Source organism: Chrysochloris asiatica, unplaced genomic scaffold, assembly GCF_000296735.1.
Source record: "Chrysochloris asiatica unplaced genomic scaffold, ChrAsi1.0 scaffold00099, whole genome shotgun sequence".
In the NCBI taxonomy this organism is placed as follows: Eukaryota; Metazoa; Chordata; class Mammalia; order Afrosoricida; family Chrysochloridae; genus Chrysochloris; species Chrysochloris asiatica.
Window position 1 is genome coordinate 1060502 of NW_006408617.1, and position 19676 is coordinate 1080177.

The following is a 19676-nucleotide window of genomic DNA, read 5'->3' on the forward strand; positions in this document are numbered from 1 at the left end:
CTCAAGACCGGGCAGTGTTTTATTTCATTGTATATAGGGTTGCTATGAGTCAGTATCGACTTGATGGCACCTAACAACAACTTCGCAACCACGAAGTTCAAGCCGTTGTCTTACCCATAGCATAGACTTTTAAATGGTTTACCTGGCTATCTATTTTGCCAACATCAAACTGTATAAGTTTTCAAAATGTGAGATCATTGTCATTGCTATTCCAAATGTTCCCAATGTGGCAAAAATAAAGTCCAAATCACATGGGTTCACATGATTTAATCCCTCTTTCTGCATCCTCATTCTAGCACTCTACCTTTCACTTACTGGGATTCAATCTGACTGTCAATGGCCTTATTTCTGTTCTCAAGTTGGGTCTTGACTGGTAGTTGTTTCCATCTGAAGTACTCCGCATTCAGGCTTCATGTAGCTGGTTCCTTTTGATCAAGTCTCAACTCAAATTTACCTTTTAAGTGTCCTTTCCTTATATCCACCCCATCCCAGCCATTCTCTGTCAACTTTACCTGATGTGTTTTCATCATAACATTTATCTTTTACTGAAATAATCTTCTCAGTTATTTGACTTGTGAATATTGTTTGCTTTCTGTTGCCAGTATTCCTCAACTCCCAACCTCTTCACCAATCTTAGAGTGTAAGTTTATAGAGACAAATTTTTCTTAATTAGTTCTCAATCTATAAATTCACTTATTATCCTTGATGACTACCTCCTACGCCTGTTTCATCTTGTTAAGTGCCACCGAGTTGGTTCCGACCCACAATGACCCTGTATAGGGTTTCAAAGGAGCGGCTGGTGAGTTTGAACCACCCACCTTGTGCTTCAGACCAACCTTGCAGTTAAGTGCTTATCCCACAGTACCCTCCACACTCATGTAAATTTTTTCCCGGGGTCAGCTTACTATGAAAAGGCCTATTTGAAATAAGGATAATCTAAATGACACATTTTAATGTAATTTCATTATTTTCAAGTTATGGCACTGAGAGTTAGGCATTGGGTTACTAATAACAAGGTCAACAGTTCAAATCCACCAGCTTCTCCATGGAAGAAAGATAAGGTTGTTTGCTCCCACAAAAATTTAGTCTCAAAAGCCCTACATAGCGTTGCTATGAGTCAGACTTGGCTTGATGACAATGAGGGTTTTTTCTTTTTTTAATTTATGGTAAATTAAATGAAATTAACCCAAGTACTGAATTCTAGAATTTCTATCTTAATGACTATAATATATCCAAATTCTCCCTGGTTTGATTGCTATTAATTAAATGTTATAAGTATCTCAGTTTCCCCTAATAATCTTATTTGCATGTTCATTTGTTTACTCATTCTTTCATTTCTCTTGTTCTTAAGTGCCATTGAGTTGGTTCTGACTCATAATGACCCTGTATAGGGTTTCTAGAGGCTGGTGGATTTGAACTTATGACCTTGTGGTTAGCAGTCCAATGCTTATCCTACAGCCCCATACTCAGCTGATGGATAAATTTTAAATTTTGGAAGAGTAAATGAGGTTTTGTTCAATTTTTTATTGATAAGTGTATTTGTTGCATTTACATGGTTCACCACTGTTAGAATATATGAAGATGAGGATTAATGAAAAAGAAAAGTTTCTTTTCACTAAAACGTAAAGTTGTGTTATTGTTGTTGTGTTAAGTGTTGAGGGTTTCCAAGAAGTAGCTGGTGGGTTTGAACTGCTGACCTTGTGGGTCATGGTTCAGTGCTGATCCTACAGAAAGTTAGGAAAATCTAATATTAAAAGTTTAACTAATTTAACAATGGCTGCTTTTTAAAAAGAATTTTGTTAAGAATTTTACGTAGTGTAGTGGTTACAAATTGGGCTGCGAACCTTAAGGTCAGCAGTTTGAAACTACCAGCCATTCCACAGGAGAAAGATGTGGCTTTCTGCTCCCATAAAGATTTACAGCCTGGGAAACCCTGTGCAGGGTCACTATGAGTTGGAACTGACTCCAAGGTACTTAACAACAACAATTCTCAAAACAATACAAAAATCTTAAGGAAAGGTGTTATTATACTAGTACCATTTTACAGATGAGGAAAGTTGGGCTTAATATGTTGTCTAAGGTTTGCAGTAGAGTAACTGTTAAAATCCAAAAACAATGTCTTATTCATCTGTCCTGCTTTTAACTGCCCCAGTTTGACAGGCATGTTCTATAGGAAAAAGTTAACTTCTATACCTATAGTTTACCCTTGACAAAGGAAGGTTCTCTTATCCTGAAGTCTTAATTGACCAGGGAGCAACTGTCTAAAGGGATTTTTGTGATTTGGTTTTCTACTGCAACAAGCAAACAATTGTGATGATGAGGAGTTCTTAGCAGAAAAAGTCACTGAATTCCCAAAAGTCAACACATTCATCTTCACTTTCTCAATTTACTCCTTAGAACCACTTTCACACTTTTCAAAAATATTAACACTGTAGAATCCAGGAAACCTATTTGCAATAAAAATGAACAACAATTGAGTGAGGACACTTAACTTCTTTTGAATTAATATCTTTGAGAATCTAATGTAAAGTAGATGTAATGTAATGGACCTTATACCCTGAAAATGCATAAATATATATATATATATACTTCTCATATTTCCTTAAAACCACTGACTTTATAAGGTATTGAGCACATACAGGAAGAATTTTCCAATCTAATATTATTTAAGAGAAAGAACATTGCTCAAACCATTTTCAAAGTTGCCTTGTTACACATAATTTAGACAAAAACACATTCCTGCTGCTTCAAATCATAATTTTGAATTAAAAATAAATAAAAGGGATTCTTAATATTTGACAGCGTTCAAACCAAGACTTTAATAAGTAAAGCTTTTACACCCTGGGAGTGTGATATGTGCTATGTACAACTTGTTTCAAAGTTTAATTTGTTGGTTAAAGAATCTTTGGCATCTTTTAGCAAAAGAAAGAAAACAGAATTGTGAATGACTTTCAGTGGCAAATGGTTCCATTTATTTTTGTAACATTTCAAATTGAAAACGAATTTCATTTGTGCGATATAGAGAGTTTGTAAAGCAACCTTACTTTATTTCACATTTAAAATAGATGAACTTTCATAATTGCAATCTTTCAGAAAATAAGACTCTTAGCAGCTCTTACCTCATCAGAACCTGATCCAAATATCAGCAAGTCAAAGGGAATTGCAGCAACCATGTCAATCAGGAACCAGCCTTTGAAGTAGTGTATTGCTATTTTGGTCGGATCACTTACCACTTCTTCGTTCTGATTTACATATGTTGTTCTGAAGTTTATTAGAATATCTATGATAAACATAATATCTACAATCAAGTCTACCACATTCAAAGGGCTACATGAATAGCCACATTCTCGTCTTTTCTGTTCTTCTCTGTCATTGAGGAGAAAAGCTGCAGAATAGGGGGTGAATATAGCAGTGTATATGACCAATAGCAGAATAAGCCAATCCCAGACTGCCTTGAAAGGGCTGTAGTGCAATATCGTAAACTTGTTGATGCGTGGCGTCTGTAGTTTATATTCTGGCAGGACATCTGCTCCTAAAGAGAGAACCTAAGTATAAAAAAAAAAAGAAGACCATATGCTACATACATTTTTTTAATTTTTTTTTAGGTTTGTTAGATTAAATAATGACATTAGGGTAATTATGCAGCAAAATTTACTAAAAAGAATTCACGCAGTTTTGAAGTATACATGAAAAGTACCCATACATTTAAGGGGACCCGTATAAATCTCTGGACTCCTGGCGTGGCGCTGTAAGATCAGCATTGTGAATCACAAGCTCGGCAACCCACCAGCTGCTTCTTAGAAACCCTATACAAGGTTGTTAAGAGTCAAAACCCACTCGATGGAATTTAACAACAACATAATCAATCTCTATATGCAATATATTTGGCCCACACAAACATCATTGATTGTTGCTGTTTGTGTTAAGTGCCGTCGAGTTAGTTCTGACTCATAGCGGCCCTGTAGGGTTTCCAACGAGCAGCTGGTGAGCTTGAACTACCACTTTGAGGTTCAAACCGACCTTGCAGTCCAGCGCATTAACTCACAATGCTACACCAGGACTCTTCATTGAAATACAATGACTACTGTCTTGTAGGTGCTGAGGACTAGTTATTTGTTCCTGGCCAGGCTGCTGAAGTATTTATGTGACAGGGAGCTCAGACTTTATCATTTAAGGTCAGCGTTCCTCACACTTAAACAGCGCATATGCTCCCTTTAAACTACCCTAGTGCTGACTTGTTAATACTTGTTGATGTTATTTATAGTGTTAGTTAAATATACACAGATAAAAGCTAGACTGAAACTTGTTTTGCTTATAATAAATAATGTTGTTAAGTGCCATTGAATCAGCCCTGACTCATAGCGATTCTGTATAGGGTTTCTAACATGTATCGGAATTTATTATCAAATAATAAATTAATAAGTAATAAACTTAATAAGTTACAAAAATACACTTATATATGCATATGAGGAAGGCTTCAAAAGTATTGTGGAAAATTTCATTATCATTAAAATTTTGTAGCTCCTTTGTCTTTCCATAGGGCTTGACCACTCCTTTCCTTAGGGTTTACCCTGTGACCTGAATTTTCAATAGAATAGTAAGATTTTTCATGTGGAAGCTCAGTACTTCCAAGAAATCAGTGAAAACTTTTAGTTCTCTTAAAGTTAAATTTTAGAACTGGCACAGCATTGCTTTGTTGTTGTTAAGTACCGTTGAGTTGATTCCGACCCATAGCGACCCTGTATAGGGTTTCGAAGGAGCTGCTGGGGAGCTTGTATATTGGCCAAAGCAGTTCAGAGCAGCCAAGATTAATTAAAAAAAAAAAAAAAAAAAGAATCAGAAATACTCTTCATATCTTAATGAGGAAAGGATGAAATCAGTTGTGGTCCTCTTAGAGATAAGCTATCAGAGGAATTATTGACAGTTACCATTTTCAAGTATGATAATGATACTGTAAATTAAACATTTTCAAAAATGGCCCTTATCGTCTAAGGCTACATAGTGAAAATTGTGTGAAACGTGGGTTTTGCCTTGATATAACCCCGAGTTTGGGGATCAGGGGGAGGAGGTTATATGTCACAACCTTAACTGCATATTGGTAATAATTGAAATTGGGTGAAGGGTAAATTTATTTCTTGTAATATATTTAGACTTTGTCACAATGAAAAGTTAAAAAACGATTCTCCAATCTCAGTCTAGAATGTCTAAGTTATTTAAGGAGATAAAAATGACTACTTGATAGGATAGAAACAACAACAAAACTCAACCTTCATCTACAATCATCGCAGCGACTCTCTCTGATTGGAATTGACTTAGCTCCTGTCTACAAAGCACAATGTTTCTTTTCTCTCTGTACATCTAATTAATATCATGTAAAACTCCATTCTGACACATAAACTGTACACAAACCTAAGTTTATCCAGGCTTGAACCGTTTACCATTACATTTTCATGAAATTTATGGCTAGGACAAATCACATTACAAAAGATTGTTGAAGGATGCACTAAGTCTGCAGATGTCGATTCCTCTGAGTATATTTAGCTGAATTGCCTCATCAGATTTGGCCTTGGATTGAAATACTTTTACTTTGTTAGACTTTCATATTAAAATTTCGATTTCATTTTGCATTGATGAAAGAAGTATATTTTGCATTTTCCCCACCAAACAACCACTAAAAGCAATGTTGTGTTGTTTAAAGTCTTTTCTGTAAAGACTGACATTATACCTTTCTTTGAGAATTCATTTCTAGAAAAAAATTAATAGTTTTTGAAGAACTAAAGGGATTTTTCTTATGCTTTGCTTTTTGAAACACTGACAAGAGTGAGTTCATTAGTCCTAATTTTTTTTTTTTTCCTTGAAGGAAACAATATTAGTTTTGCATTTCAGGAAACATTTCTATTTTCACTTACATTATTTTAATTGTTCATATAATTTAATCATGCCCATGCTTTGGAAATGTACTAAGGTAAGTCAAAAAGTACAGCTACAAAATCATAGAAACTTTTAGTAAGCAAAAATATTGCAATGTGAAGCTATTGTTTCTCAACATATCCTCCATCTAGGTCTTACACTTAAAGAAGTATTTCCATCTTTCTAACCCTTCCAATTTGGACTTCTGGTGTGGCACTGTGGGTCAGCACTGGACTGTGAACCACAAGGTTGGCAGTTCAAACCCACCAGCTGCTCTGGGAAACCCTATTCAGGCTCGCTATAAATCAGAACTAACTTGATGGCACTTAACAATAATCCTTCCCTTGGCGTTCTGGTGTGGTGACGTAGGATAAGTACTCAACTGCTAATCACAAGATTAAACCAATCAGTCAATCCTTGTTAATCTTATACAGGGTTGCTATGAGTTGGAACCAACTAAATGGTACTTAACAACAACCACAATAAGCCTTCCCTTAAGAATTTTGTATATTATGATTTACACTATGTCAAAATGGCAGTTTTGGCATCACTGTGGGATTCTAACTGTATTCCTTAAAAAAAAATTTTTTTTTTTTCATTCTGGGAGCAAAAGTCTGTAGAGGCAAGATCAAGGCTGTATGTTGAATGGAGTAAGGTTTTCAAATTGAATTATTGTAGGGCAGCCTATGTTACCCTTGAAGAATGAGAAAGATCATTTGATGGAAATAATTTTTTGGTGCAACTTTCCTGCCTGTTTCTCACCAATTTTGTTTTCAAGTTTCTTAAAACTTCTTCATACTCTGTCCCTGTGATTGTTCTGTATCCTTTGAGCAGGTCTATCAAGATCATCCCTTTAGGATCCCCCAAACAGTTGCCATTTCCTTCTGAGTTGATTTCTCTGCCATGAATTTAACTGACTCGGCATATCCCACTGTTCTGATTGGTCCTAACACTTGGACTCATATTGGTAAATCAGATTTATCTCTGGTTATGATTCATTTCATAAAGTCATCAGCTTTGATGTTGCTCAAAATACTTACAGAAAGATTAGCTCTTTGTGCTAGCTAAGTTTTGTGCAACAATTCTTTTAGTATCCTTTCGTTTTATGGAAGGCATCCTACCAAGAGTTGATATTCTTAAGTGCCATCAAGTCATTTTCAACTCAGAGCACCCTGTATAGGGTTTCTGAGGAACGGCTGGTAGGTTTGAACTACTGACCTTGAAGTTAGCAGTCCAGTGCTTGTCCTACAGCACCACACCAAGATTCTGAACAAGACTTGTTGCTGTTATGTGCTGTCGACTGTTTTGACTTATAGCGACCCTGTATAGGGTTTCCAAGGAGCAGGTGGTGGGTTTGAACCATTGACCTTGAGGTTGGCAGTACAGTGCTTATCCTACAGCACCACACCAGGCCTCCTGGAACAAGACTGAGACACATATGTTACTGAGAACTTGTCTGCAGTCATCCACTGATCAGTGAGACATGTTTAAACAGTTTCTGTTGAGAATAAAACCCATGTATGTATGAAGTGGAACCCTAGTAGCAATATTTTTGGACTTATCCTCATATTGATGGAAATGGAATACTAAGTAGGTAAAAATTTGTTTAAACCACATTAATCAGATTCTAAACAGCCAGTGATCAAAAAGAAAGAAAGCTGTTGCAAAGTCCACTGCATTCCCTTAAGAGAGCCAACTTCTCCCACACATCTAAGAAATAACATACTTTTGGAAGATAAAACATAATTAATTGAACTATTATAAAGATTTTCTGTTAAGAGAGAAAGAAAAACAAAAGAACAACAACAACAAAAAAAAACCCTCACTGTTTAAAAAAGAGAGACTCCATAATCTTCAGTACATTTCTATTTTCTTGTTCCTCAAACCACTAATTAAACATACAGTTTAATATAGCCTAAAATATGGTTTTCTTTACCAAATACAGTTATTCTTCTCACTAGCACATTGCTATTTGTTTAACTTCTAACAGTTAAGTCTTACATTAAACTAAAATCTTTATACGAAACGGCACTATTTACTCAATGAAGATCTACTGTGAAAAAATTGTGCGAACACCAGGATTAATAACTACTCTTCTCTTTTGAAAAGTGCAATAGGGAATGATTAAGCCTTCCAAAAGATTATACAGTACTTTTGGCAGCCATTAAACACCATGCTGAGGTGTTGGTAGAGACTGTTCATCTGTTATTTATCCTTTACTTGGGACTTGCACTTAACTAATAGGCTAGCTGTATTTTTATCTATCAGAAAGAGTTGTTGTTGTTAAGTGCCGTCAAGTCGATTCCGACCTATAGTGACCCTGTATAGGGTTTCCAAGGAGCAGCTGGAGAGCTTGAACCACAAACTTTGCAGTTCAAACGACTTTGCTGTTTGACACATTAACCCAGAGTACCACACCAGGACTCCAGAAAGAGTAGTCAGTAACCAATGAATTAGATAGATTATAGCATCAGGAAAGTTTAAACTCCTCTGGCTTTTCAGAAAATGCTTTGAGAAATACAATAAAAATTGAGTAATTATCATTGAATCTAGCAGTCCTACACAATGAATAAAATCTGTCCCACAGGATTTTTTACAGTAAATCAAATATTAAAATTGGATAATAGTAAAATAAGTATCATGAAAAATTCACTGCAGCATTCTGTATTTAAATAATTTTTCAAGACTTAAATAGACCTTTGGTTGCATTTGTATATATTGTTGGATTGAATGGTGATGACAATGGTTTTGCAAAATAAGTGCAATTTTCTAGGTTCAATTAAATTTCAGGTTTAATGTTTTGTTTTGTATGTACCACCTATGCTAATATGAAAAATAATCTGCTTCTTAAAATATATGACTCTTAAAATATGAAAGAAATAGATTGAATAGTGTCTTAAACATTTAACATATTAATACATTGCTTTATATATATGAACACATTTCTTCCAGATTCATATCTTGATTTCCAAGCCAATGATTAGTTGAACATTGATATGAGGTGATTGTGGTACCACCTGGTAGCTGACATCAGATGTTCTGCGTCCTAAATTTTGCTTGTCTGTCTCTTTCCTCTTTCCTTCCCCATGGAAACTTTGCAACCATTCTTCTCTGTGTTTCCTTACCGTTACCTTTATGTTACAGTGATCTCACTTAAGAAACAATGGAATTGAGGAGGAAGATCACTTGGAGACTAGTTAGTTATTTAATTTGATGCCATAGAGTCTGCACCGACTCATAGTGATCCTAAGCACAACAGAACGAAACACTGCCTGGTCCTGTGCCAACCTCACAATGGTTGCTAAACCTGAGCCCATTACTGTCACGACTGTGCTAATCCATCTCATTGGGGGTTTTCCTCTTTTTCATCAACCCTCCACATTACTAAACATTCTATCCTTTTCTAGGGACTGGTCCCTCTTGATAATATGTCTGAAATATGAAAGACAACGTCTGGCCATCCTGGCTTCCAAGAAGCATTCTGGCTATACTTCTTCCAACAGATTTGTTTGTTCTTTTGGCAGTCCATGGTGCTTTTAAAATTCTACTCCAACACTGTAACTCAAATGCATCAATTCTTATATGGAATGCAGAAAAGATCGAACAATATCATTAACATCACATGCAAGTAAAATCTTGCTAACGATAATACAAAAACAGCTGCAACCATACATTGACAGAGAACTTCCAGAACAAGGAAACTTAGCAGACTAGTTCATAAGACGTCTTCCACAAATGTTTGTCAAAAACACACATGATTGAGGAACAGGTTTAGAGATGGAAAAAAGAAGTAAAGTTTGGCTAGGACAAGTTGAGGAAGAGGTGGGAAGTGACACAGAGGAGAAGTTATCTGGTAGACAGTCTGCGATAGAGCTCCAAAGGGGGTTGGAGTTAGAAATTTCACCCTCTAACAGCAGTGAATGAAGTTCTGGTAAGTGGATTAATTTGCCAAGAGAGTATAATGAGAGAAGGGGATAACTGAAATGAGGGATGAAGAAAATGTCTAGCCAGTATTTCTGGGGCTTAGCACAGTACCTGGTATAGTCGTTGTTAGTAGACGCTTTGTACAATGAAATACTACCTGCCCTGCAACATCCTCACAGTTGTTGTTATGTTTGAGTCCATTGTTGTAGCCAATGTAGCCAATGTGTTAGTCCATCTAATTAAGGATCTTCCTCTTTTTCACTGATCCTTTACCAATCATGATGTCCTTTTCCAGAAACTAGTCCCGTCTGATGATGTGTCCAAAATGCATGAAATGAAGTCTTGCCATCCTTGCTTCTAAGGAGTATTCTGACTGTATTTCTTCCAAGATTGATTTATCCCTTCTGATTGTTGTTGTTGTTAAGTGCTGTTGAGTCCATTCTGACCCATAGCAACCCTGTTTAGGATATCCTAGGAACAGCTGGTGAGCTTGAACCACCAACCTTGCAGTTCAAATGACTTTGCAGTCTGAAGCATTAGGCCACAATGCCACGCCAGGACTCCCACAGTATATTTAATATTCTTTACCAATGTCATAATTCAAAGTTGTCAATTATTTTTATTTTTTAATTATTCATTGTCCAGCTTTCACTTGCATGTGAAGTTATGGTATCATGCCCACCTTAGTCCTCAAAGTGACCTCTTTGTTCTGTATACAAAGTGGGCACCTAATATAGTTGTTGTATGATCATGCATATAGGTTAAAGAAAAAGAGACAATGGAAATGACCAGAATTAATCATAGAAATTATAATCCTACTGTGCAGAAATGGCTGTTTTATGCCAAAATTTGTTTTTCCTTTTCATGGAATAGAGTTATTTCTGGAATGTGTCTATCTGGTTAGGAACTATACTTCCTAGCCATCTTTGCATCTAGGCATGACCACAAATCTGTTGAGTGGCACTTTGGCCAAAGATTTAAAGAAACACATTTTTTTTTTTAATGTTCTTTTTTTGCCCATTTTCTTAGTGTAGATATTTTCCAGCCTCTGGGCCTTAATGCCTAAGGGATGATGTTGTTTTTGCTAAATGCCATTGAGTTTAACAGGGACCCTATACAGGATTTTCAAGGAGTAGCTGGTGGGTTTGAATCACTGAACTTGTGGTTAGCAGTTCAGTGCTTATCCTATAGTGTCATGCTAGCATTCAAAATGGAGAAAACCAGGGTCAACAAATAATCAAGAGAAAAAATGCCCCTTGTTGAACAGGAGTAATTCGTGAGCAAGAAATAAACTATTGGGAAAAGCCATTAAAATATGGACAAGTTTAGTTCCAGCAGCTTTCATTACCCTATCCAAGACAAAGTTCTTTGATGAGCCAAAGACCCCAAACAAGAAAGGAAAGAAAGCATCGAGTCCCCGATGCATACTATTCCTTCCACTAATCTTTCTTGAGGTTTGGTGGTGGTGGCAGTTGGTGGTTGTACACCATGGAGTCAGTTTTGACTCAGTGCCCCTGCATAGGGTTTCTGAGACTGTAAATCTTTACGGGAGAAGAAATTGTCTTCTTTCTTGTGCAGAACGGCTGGTAGTTTTGGATGGCTGACCTTGAGGTTAGCAGTCCAACTTGTAACCACTACACTGTCAGAGCTTTTCTTGAGGTTTAGTTTAATTAAATCACATAATCCACTTTAGCCCAGGGCTGTGAAGTGGATTCTGACTTGTAGCAGCCCTACAGGATAAAGCAGAAGTGCTCAATAGGGTTTCCTAGACTGTATTTCTTTACACGGACAAGTAATCTCACCTTTTCCCCATTTTGCTGCTGATGGGTTTGAACTATGCAGTTAGCAGTCTAACGCTCCAAGGCTCCTAATTAAGCCACATTATCAGGTGATAATGATATGTATATTATATACACACACATATATATGTTAAGTGCCGTTGAGTCAATTCTGACCCATAGTGACCCTGTATAGGGCTTCTGAGGAGTAGCTGGTGAGCTTGAACCGCCGACCTTGCAGTTCAAACGGCTTTGCAGTCTGGCGCTTAACCCACAGTGCCATATATATTAATACATAACAAAGCATCAAGCCACCTTTTGTTGTTTCTAGGTGCCATGAGCCAGTTCTGACTCATAGAGACCCCATGTGATGGAACAGGACTCTTGATAGGATTTTCTAGGAGTAGACCACCAGGTCTTTTTCCTTCAGAGATGCTGGGTACATTCAAATAGCCAACCTTTCATTTAGCAGCTTATTGCTTAACCACTGAACCACCAGGGATCTTTAAAGAAACTGCTAAATCCTGAAAAATAGTGTAGCAATAAAAGAACAATCTTTGCAAGGTGGTGTGAAAGGGGTAAATGTACAGAGAAACAGATGTTAAGTTCTTTCTGTCTAGGCACACTGCCAGAATCATTACCATTAAACCAAAGAAGCCTAAGAGGGATGCTGTTTGCGGATGATATGCTTTCTCCAACACCTTAGAGAAGGTTGACTTCACTGCTGAATTTGCCACCAGTAATGCCTGGGAAGGAACCTGAGCTGCTCTCCTTAGTGCCTTCTGTCAGTTTCCTTTGTTCCTTGCTCTTTTTGCCCCTTGAAATATGGTGGATGGGATGACACTATGATTCCCTAGAGAGTGCCTTTTCAGCTCATCAGTGCTATCACTTAGAGAAAGAGAGTAGTGTCTTATGTCAGATGCTGGAGCTGGTATTGACTTTTGACATTATATTCTCTCACCAGCTCTTTTAATAAGCACCATAATCTCTATTTTCAAAGACTAGGAAACTGATTCTGAGAGACTGAATAATTTACCTAAATTCTCAGCCAACAATGTCATTAAGTAGACAATTTATTTAACACTTATTGATTGCTTATTATATACTGAAAGCTTTGTGGGCATTATCCCATTCCATGTCACCAAAACTTTACAGTCTTGGCACTATTATTATCCTACATTGCAGATATGAAAACTGAAGTTAGTTAACACTCTAAGGCCCCTCTGATTCTAAGTCCTGTGCTCTTATCCACAACACCATACTAATATTCATCTTCCTTTTTTGTGAAGGTATAACCCATATTTTCTACTACACATGCTATTTCCGGTGACAGATGAAAGGGGTTTATAAACATCATTGTGGATGTTTTCAGAGTTATCAGAAAATAAGGCTTTTTTTAAAAAAAGAAAGTCCTAATCACCTATGACAAAATGATAGATAAAGAGACGGATCAAAACTGTTTGCTTGCCAAAGTGTTAAAAATTTGTTTGGATGAACATCCATGTGCAGGACATAGGAAGGAAAAGGCAGAAATGGTAGAGCCTACATGAGTACCAGATAAGAAAAATGAAGACATAATTTCCATTAATTAAGAATCCACAATGTGAGATCCCAATTCTAGAAAAGCAGAGATTGTGGAAGATGAGGTGGTATGGAGAGACAGAGCAGATTCAGGCTGTTGGCCCATGGACTGAGACAGGTTTTGTGCCTGCAGGTAGGAGGCTGGCTGGCAGAATGTGCCCTTTATACATTTAAATGAATGAATATATATATATATATATATAGTTTTGTAAGTATAAATCAAATAGTTTTGCTTTGCTCATTTGTGAAAGATAAGATTTAAATGAGGAACCACAGGGAGGAAGCAGGATAACTGTTGTTGCAGGGAGAGGATAATAATTGAGATGAAACAAAGTATATGATTTGTTGAATGTAAAGCCAATGATCTTATCTGTAAACCTTCACACAATTCACAATAAAAAGTTTTTTTTAAAAAAGAAGAATCCACAATCTGTGTAATATTGTTGAGTCTACTAGGATCTGGACTGAGACAGGGCGATGTTGTATATCTCTGCTCTATTACAGCCACTTTAAAATCTCCAAAAGTATCAGGTTTGTTAGAAGTCAAATGAAGACAATATCAATTTCCTAGGCAATTGTAGGGGCACTGGTATGGCATCATATGATAAGCACTGAAACGCAAGGCTGGAGGTTCAAACTGACCAAGCGGCTCCTTGGAAACCATATACAGGGTAGCCATGAATCAGAATAGACTCCATGGCATTTAACAACAAGGCAATTATGAATCAAGTAATATAACAGAAGTGCCACATATAGTCCCTCTTCTACCATAAGCACCCAATATCTAGTAAATTACTAGTATAATTAAAGTTTTAAGCTTTCTAGTTTGAACATCTGCAAATTAGATTATAAATAACTTTTACTGTCAATTAAAATTATTGGCTGAAACCAACTCTTTGGGATGACCCTGGGAGCAGGCCACACATGCCAAGATAGAGGCAGCAGAAAACAGATGATTAGGTCCAGTGGTTTTGCCTGTTTGCTGGTAAAATAAAACTTTTCTTTGTTGTTGAACTTCTCAGTTTTGCTATATTATTCTGTGTCTATGTGTAAAGTGGTAATTTAGGGAACCAACTATTTCATTAAAATCCTCAAATACTTTGAAAGGACCCAGTTTAAACAAGTGATGAGATATTTTCTCATAAAGCAACTGTCCTGGAACTAGGGAAGGTTTAGTTGGTCTGGTTGGAATCCCTAACATAAAGAAAATCAAACATCTGGTAGGTGGTTGGAGAAAATAGTGCAATTTCACATCAATTTTACATCTTACAGGACAGAGATTTAAAGAAAAGAAATGGGAAATAAGATCCATGAGAATTTTAAGATGAGGGAGAACATAGGTGAGAAAGGAAATGATGACTACACCACGATGTGTGGTCCTGGGATGTGTGGGTGGGTTTTTGCGAACTCTCTAAAATATCTTAGAGAGTTTTGTGAACTCTAAGAGATCTGATGGCATGTGGTGCTGTATGTTTTTCAGGGAATATGTGTTCATGTCCTTCATCAGATTCCAAAGCCATCTCTGATCTGCAAGAAGTTAAGCACCTTGATTTAGAGGCATGGACTTCTATGGATCTCTGAATCCTTTACACCTGTCTTAGTTATCTGGCGCTATTACAATGGAAATACCATATGGCTTTACAAAACAAAAATTTATTTTCTCACAGTTCAGGGGCTAGAAGTCTGAATTTAGATAGTTGGCTCTGGAGAAGGGTTCTTGTCTCCATTCAGCATCTGTGGATGCAGCAGTTCTTGAAGAATTCCCTGTGTCATAACATTAATTGTTCTCTGGATTTACAGGCTTCACAGTGCAAGAACTCCAGGTCCAGAAAGGATGCACTCCACTCCTGGCACTTCCATTTTGGTGGTAGTAGGTCCCTCCTTCTCAACTCACTTCTCTTTCCTTTGATATAATGTAAGACAAAAGGTGTTGCAGGCGACACCCTTGGGAAACTCCTTGACATTGGATCAGGGTTATGAAGGATTAAGAGTATTGCTTTGTTGTTTCTGTTAGGTACCATCGCTTCGGTACAGACTCATAGTGACCCTATGCACAACAGACAGAAACACTGCCAGTTCCTGTGCCAACTTCCAGTCGTTGCTACAATTCAGCCCATTGCTGCTGCCACTGTGCCAATCCATTTCATTGGGGGTCTTCCTCTTTTTCTCTGGTCCTACATTTTATCAATACTTTCTAAAGTACTGAAGAACAGAGATGTCAGCTTGAGGACTAAGGTGCACCTGACCCAAGCCATTGTGTTTTCAATAGCCTCATATGGATGCGAAAGCTGGACAGTGAATAAGGAAGATCGTAGAAGAACTGTTGCCTTTGAGTTGTGGTGTTGGAGGAGAATACTGAAAGTGCCATGGACTGCCAAAAGAACCAATAGATCTGTTTTGGAAGAAGCGCAGCCGGAGTGCTCCTTGGAAGCCAGGATGGCTAAGCTTCGTCTCTCCTACTTTGGACATATTGTCCGGAGGAAACAATCGTTGGAGAAGAATGTCATGCTGAAAAAGAGGAAGACCCCCAACGAGATGGATTGGCCAGGTGGCATCATTGATGGACTCAAGTGTGGCAGCGGTAGTGAGGTTGGCCCAGGATCGGACATTGTTTCGTTCTTCTGTGTATGGGGTCGCTATGAGTCGGTTCCTACTCGATGGCACCTGACAACAACAACAACATTTTATCAAACATGGTATCTTTCTCCAGAGACTGGTCCCTTCCAACAATATGTCCCAAGTATGTAAACCATATGATTGTCAGATTCAAATAGACACGTAAACCATAAGATTGTCAGATTCAAATTGACCAAGGCCAGTCCATTTCAGCTCACTAATGCCTAGGATATGGATGTTTATACATTCATTTCATTTTTGAAATTTTCCTAGATTCATACTTCATACATTCTATGTTTGATTATTGATGGATTTTTACAGCTGTTTCTCTTCACTTCGAGTTTTGCCCCACCAGCATATGGAGGTCCCAAAGGCTTTACTACAATCATATTATCACTGTCAACTCTACTTTGAGTAGGCAGCTGTTTCCCAGTTGCATTTTGAGTACCTTCCAAACTGACAGGCTCATCTTTCAGAACTATATCTGATAATATTCTAGTGCTCTTCATCAAGTTTCAATATTCAATATTCTAGGGTTGACAGTGTTCCAATGTTATTATAAAGTTTACAATAACTAAACATGCTGAAATAGTCTGTCTCTCTTTCTTCCTAGTCTGTCTTTGTCTGGATATTCAGATGAATGCTATCCACCCTGGGTGACCCTGCTGATATTTTAAATTCCCATGGCATACCTTCCAACATTGCAGCAATATGCAAGCCACCACAATATGACAAACTGACGGAAGAATGGTAGTTCTGTATCTAGAATTGCAGAGTATCGCAGTCCACCTTTAATCCTTTTTGTTAGTTTATCACATCATTAAGGATTACTACATAGCTGCCACATTATATCATTACACAACTTCCAAAGCATGGCCCAACCAAGCTAACACACATTTGTGGAGACACAGTTCAAACCATTACATCCTACCCTTTGATATATCTTCCTCTTAAATTCATGTCTTTGCCACATCCAAAACACTTTTACTGCAGTATAGTATCCCAAAATTCTTCCAAGCCCAAATTGCTACCTGGAACAAAATTCCTTAGCTGTAAACTTGGAATACAAGCTATTGTTTCCAAATACAGTGATGCAACAGGTAAAAGGTAGACATTTCCATTACAATGGGAACACTTGGAGGGAAAGAAGGGATACCAGGCACCAAGCAAATTAAAAACCCACATCAGTTAAAGTTAGTTATCAAAACTTGAAATACTCTTCTGTTCTCTGACAGCATCTAGACAAGTGGTGGGGAACCTTTTTTTTTGCCAAAATTTGTAACATTATTTGTAGGCTATACAAAAAAAAACAAACTATCAACTTAAAAGTTAGCCAGCTATATTTAGTTTCCTACCCCTGATGCAGACAATGGCACTGCTCTCCATACCTTGGGCTATGGCCATACACTCTGAATTCTGGGTAGAGACCCTCAACACTGGGCTCCAGCTCTGTCTTCCAGGCCAACTGGGATGGTAACTATGTTCATTGGGAAGCCCCATTCTCCTCATCAGTATGAGTGGCGACACCACCCCTTTGGGTCCAGCAAGCCCCATTCTTCTTTCCTCTGAGGTATGGCAGCCTTGCCCCCTCAGCTTTGAGCAGAGGTGCCATCTTTATGGCAGCCCCACACTCAAGAACTATGTTGATGAAGAATATCTGACTCTGAAATTGAGAAAGCTGTGAACCCCACTCTTATAAACCCCAAAGGTTATGGTTCTACTCTTTAAGAGTCCAGATGTCATGGCCCTACCTTTTGAGACTGAGGCATCTCTGCTTCTCATGCTCTTTGTCTATACAGCTTCAGCTTCTGCTTCCTTGATCTCCAGAAGTGGCCAGCCTGCTCTGCTCCAGCAATTGTTACAAAGCTCTTTTAGCTCCATTGATAAGTGTCCAGAGGCACCCAATTCTACCACAAGCCTTGCCCTGAGGTGCTTGGCTCTTTTGCACTGTAGGTCAGAGAGCCAAGTCCACCAACAAGCGTCTAGAGCCTATAGCTCCAGGGAGCCTGCACGAAGACATTTAGTTCTGTAGCTCTGTGGGTCAGCTTCTGTGCTGCCTCGTGTCAGTCTCCTGGTTCTGCTGCTGCTGCAGTTTCTCTGCCACTGCTTCTCACCATCTGTGCTGTCTCTGGTGTTACAGCTCTCTTCACCTTCTTCTGAGTGCTCATCAGAATTGCCTTTGGCTTTCATAATTCCACCAACAGTCTTTTCTAGGCAATCTAGACGTTTGTATTGGGCAGATTAGTACTTTTCCAGTCTCTGCTCATTGTCCAACACCAAACGAACTTTTCGAATTTTAGGTATCTGTTAGATCAGTACCCTATTCTCCTGTTACCAAATTCTTAGTTATCTAGTGCAGCTATAATAGAAATACCAAAAGTGGATTGCTTCAACAAACTCATTGGAAACTCTATACAGGGTCACTATGAGTCAGAACCAACTCAACTACACTTAACAACAACAACATAATTTCAAATTGGAGACCTGCTATGGCACTGTAGAATAAGGAATGGACTGCAAGGCTGTTTGAACTGCAAGGCTAGAAACTCTAAATAGGGCCACTATGAGTCACAACTGACTCTATGGCACTTAACAACAATAACAAGTTCAAACACAGAGCGCTTGCTCTGGAGAAAAGTCCTTATCTCTTTCAACATCTACAGGCCCAGCATTCCTAATAATCTCCAAGTGTTGTAGCTTATTAACCTTTCCCCAATTCCAGGAGCGTCACAGTACAGGGACCCCAGGTCTGAAGGATGTATTCCATTCCTGGTTCTTCTTTCTTGGTTGTAGTAGGTCCCTCCTCTGCTCACTTCTGTCTCCTTTTATCTTCTGTAAGATAAAAGGTGTTGTAGGCCATACCCTTGGGAAACTCCCTGACATCACATCAGGGTTAAAATGGAATTAAGGGTATTGCAGCCTATACTTAATTCTCTTATTGGTTTATCACATCAGATCACATCATGGGGGATCATTACATAACTGCTGCATCACATCATTACATAACTGCTAAATCAGCAGGGACCAATCCCTGGAAAAGCACATCATACTCAGTAAAATGGAGGGTCAGCAAAAGGAAAAAGGAAGACCCCTAATGAAATGGACTGGCACAGTGGCAGCAGCAATGGGCTCAAGTGTGACAATGATCGTGAGGTTGGTGCAGGACTGAGCTATGTTTCAGTCTACTGTGTCTATGATCAGTATAAGTCGGAATCGACTGGACAGCACCTAATAAGAAATCACCAAGAATCATAGTTTAACCCAACTCACACATGTTTTTGGGGGGACACAATTCAATCGATGACAAGAAGTACAAACACATTTATAATCACCAAGAGTATGTGTATGTGGAAGACAGAGAGAGAGAAAGAGAAGGACATATTTAGAGAAAAGAAGCATGGGGTGCTTAGAGAAATATTTAGAGAAAAGAATAAACAAACAAATGGGGTAGCACTAGTAGAAAATGTGCCTTAAATAACAGTGAAGTCATGGATGGCATCTTGATTAAAGCAAAGGAGAGTTATTTCCCATTAGTGCCAGAGATTTTTCTGAATATTTACAAGGTGAATTGTCTGCAAATTCTCAGGCCAATGCTTTGCTTTTTAATAACATGGCATTGAGAACAGTTTCCCAGTCCTCCTAAATCTCCAAATGAGAAATGTCTTCTTGTCAGGGAAGGCATAAATTCAGTTACTAAGTCAATTTAGCCAGTGTGACATTTCTAGAAAATTTGCAGTTAATAAGTCTTACTTGTTTGGGTCATGTCTGATGCTTACGAGTCAGTTAAAATCCATTGCCATGAGTTGAAATCTACTTAATGATAGTGGGTTTGTTTTTTAATTGTTTTTTGTTTATCTGTTCTTCCAA

General features: G+C 38.0%; 1 protein-coding gene across 1 annotated transcript in view; it reads right to left on the reverse strand.

Annotated features, from left to right (window-relative positions):
* The window catches only part of KCNH7 (potassium voltage-gated channel, subfamily H (eag-related), member 7), a 649673-nt gene that overhangs the window by 112644 nt on the left and 517353 nt on the right, over window positions 1-19676 (reverse strand). Inside the window, exon 7 of the mRNA XM_006867030.1 lies at window positions 3120-3545. Coding sequence (XP_006867092.1) covers window positions 3120-3545 — 426 coding nt within the window. The remainder of the gene's footprint in view (window positions 1-3119; window positions 3546-19676) is intronic.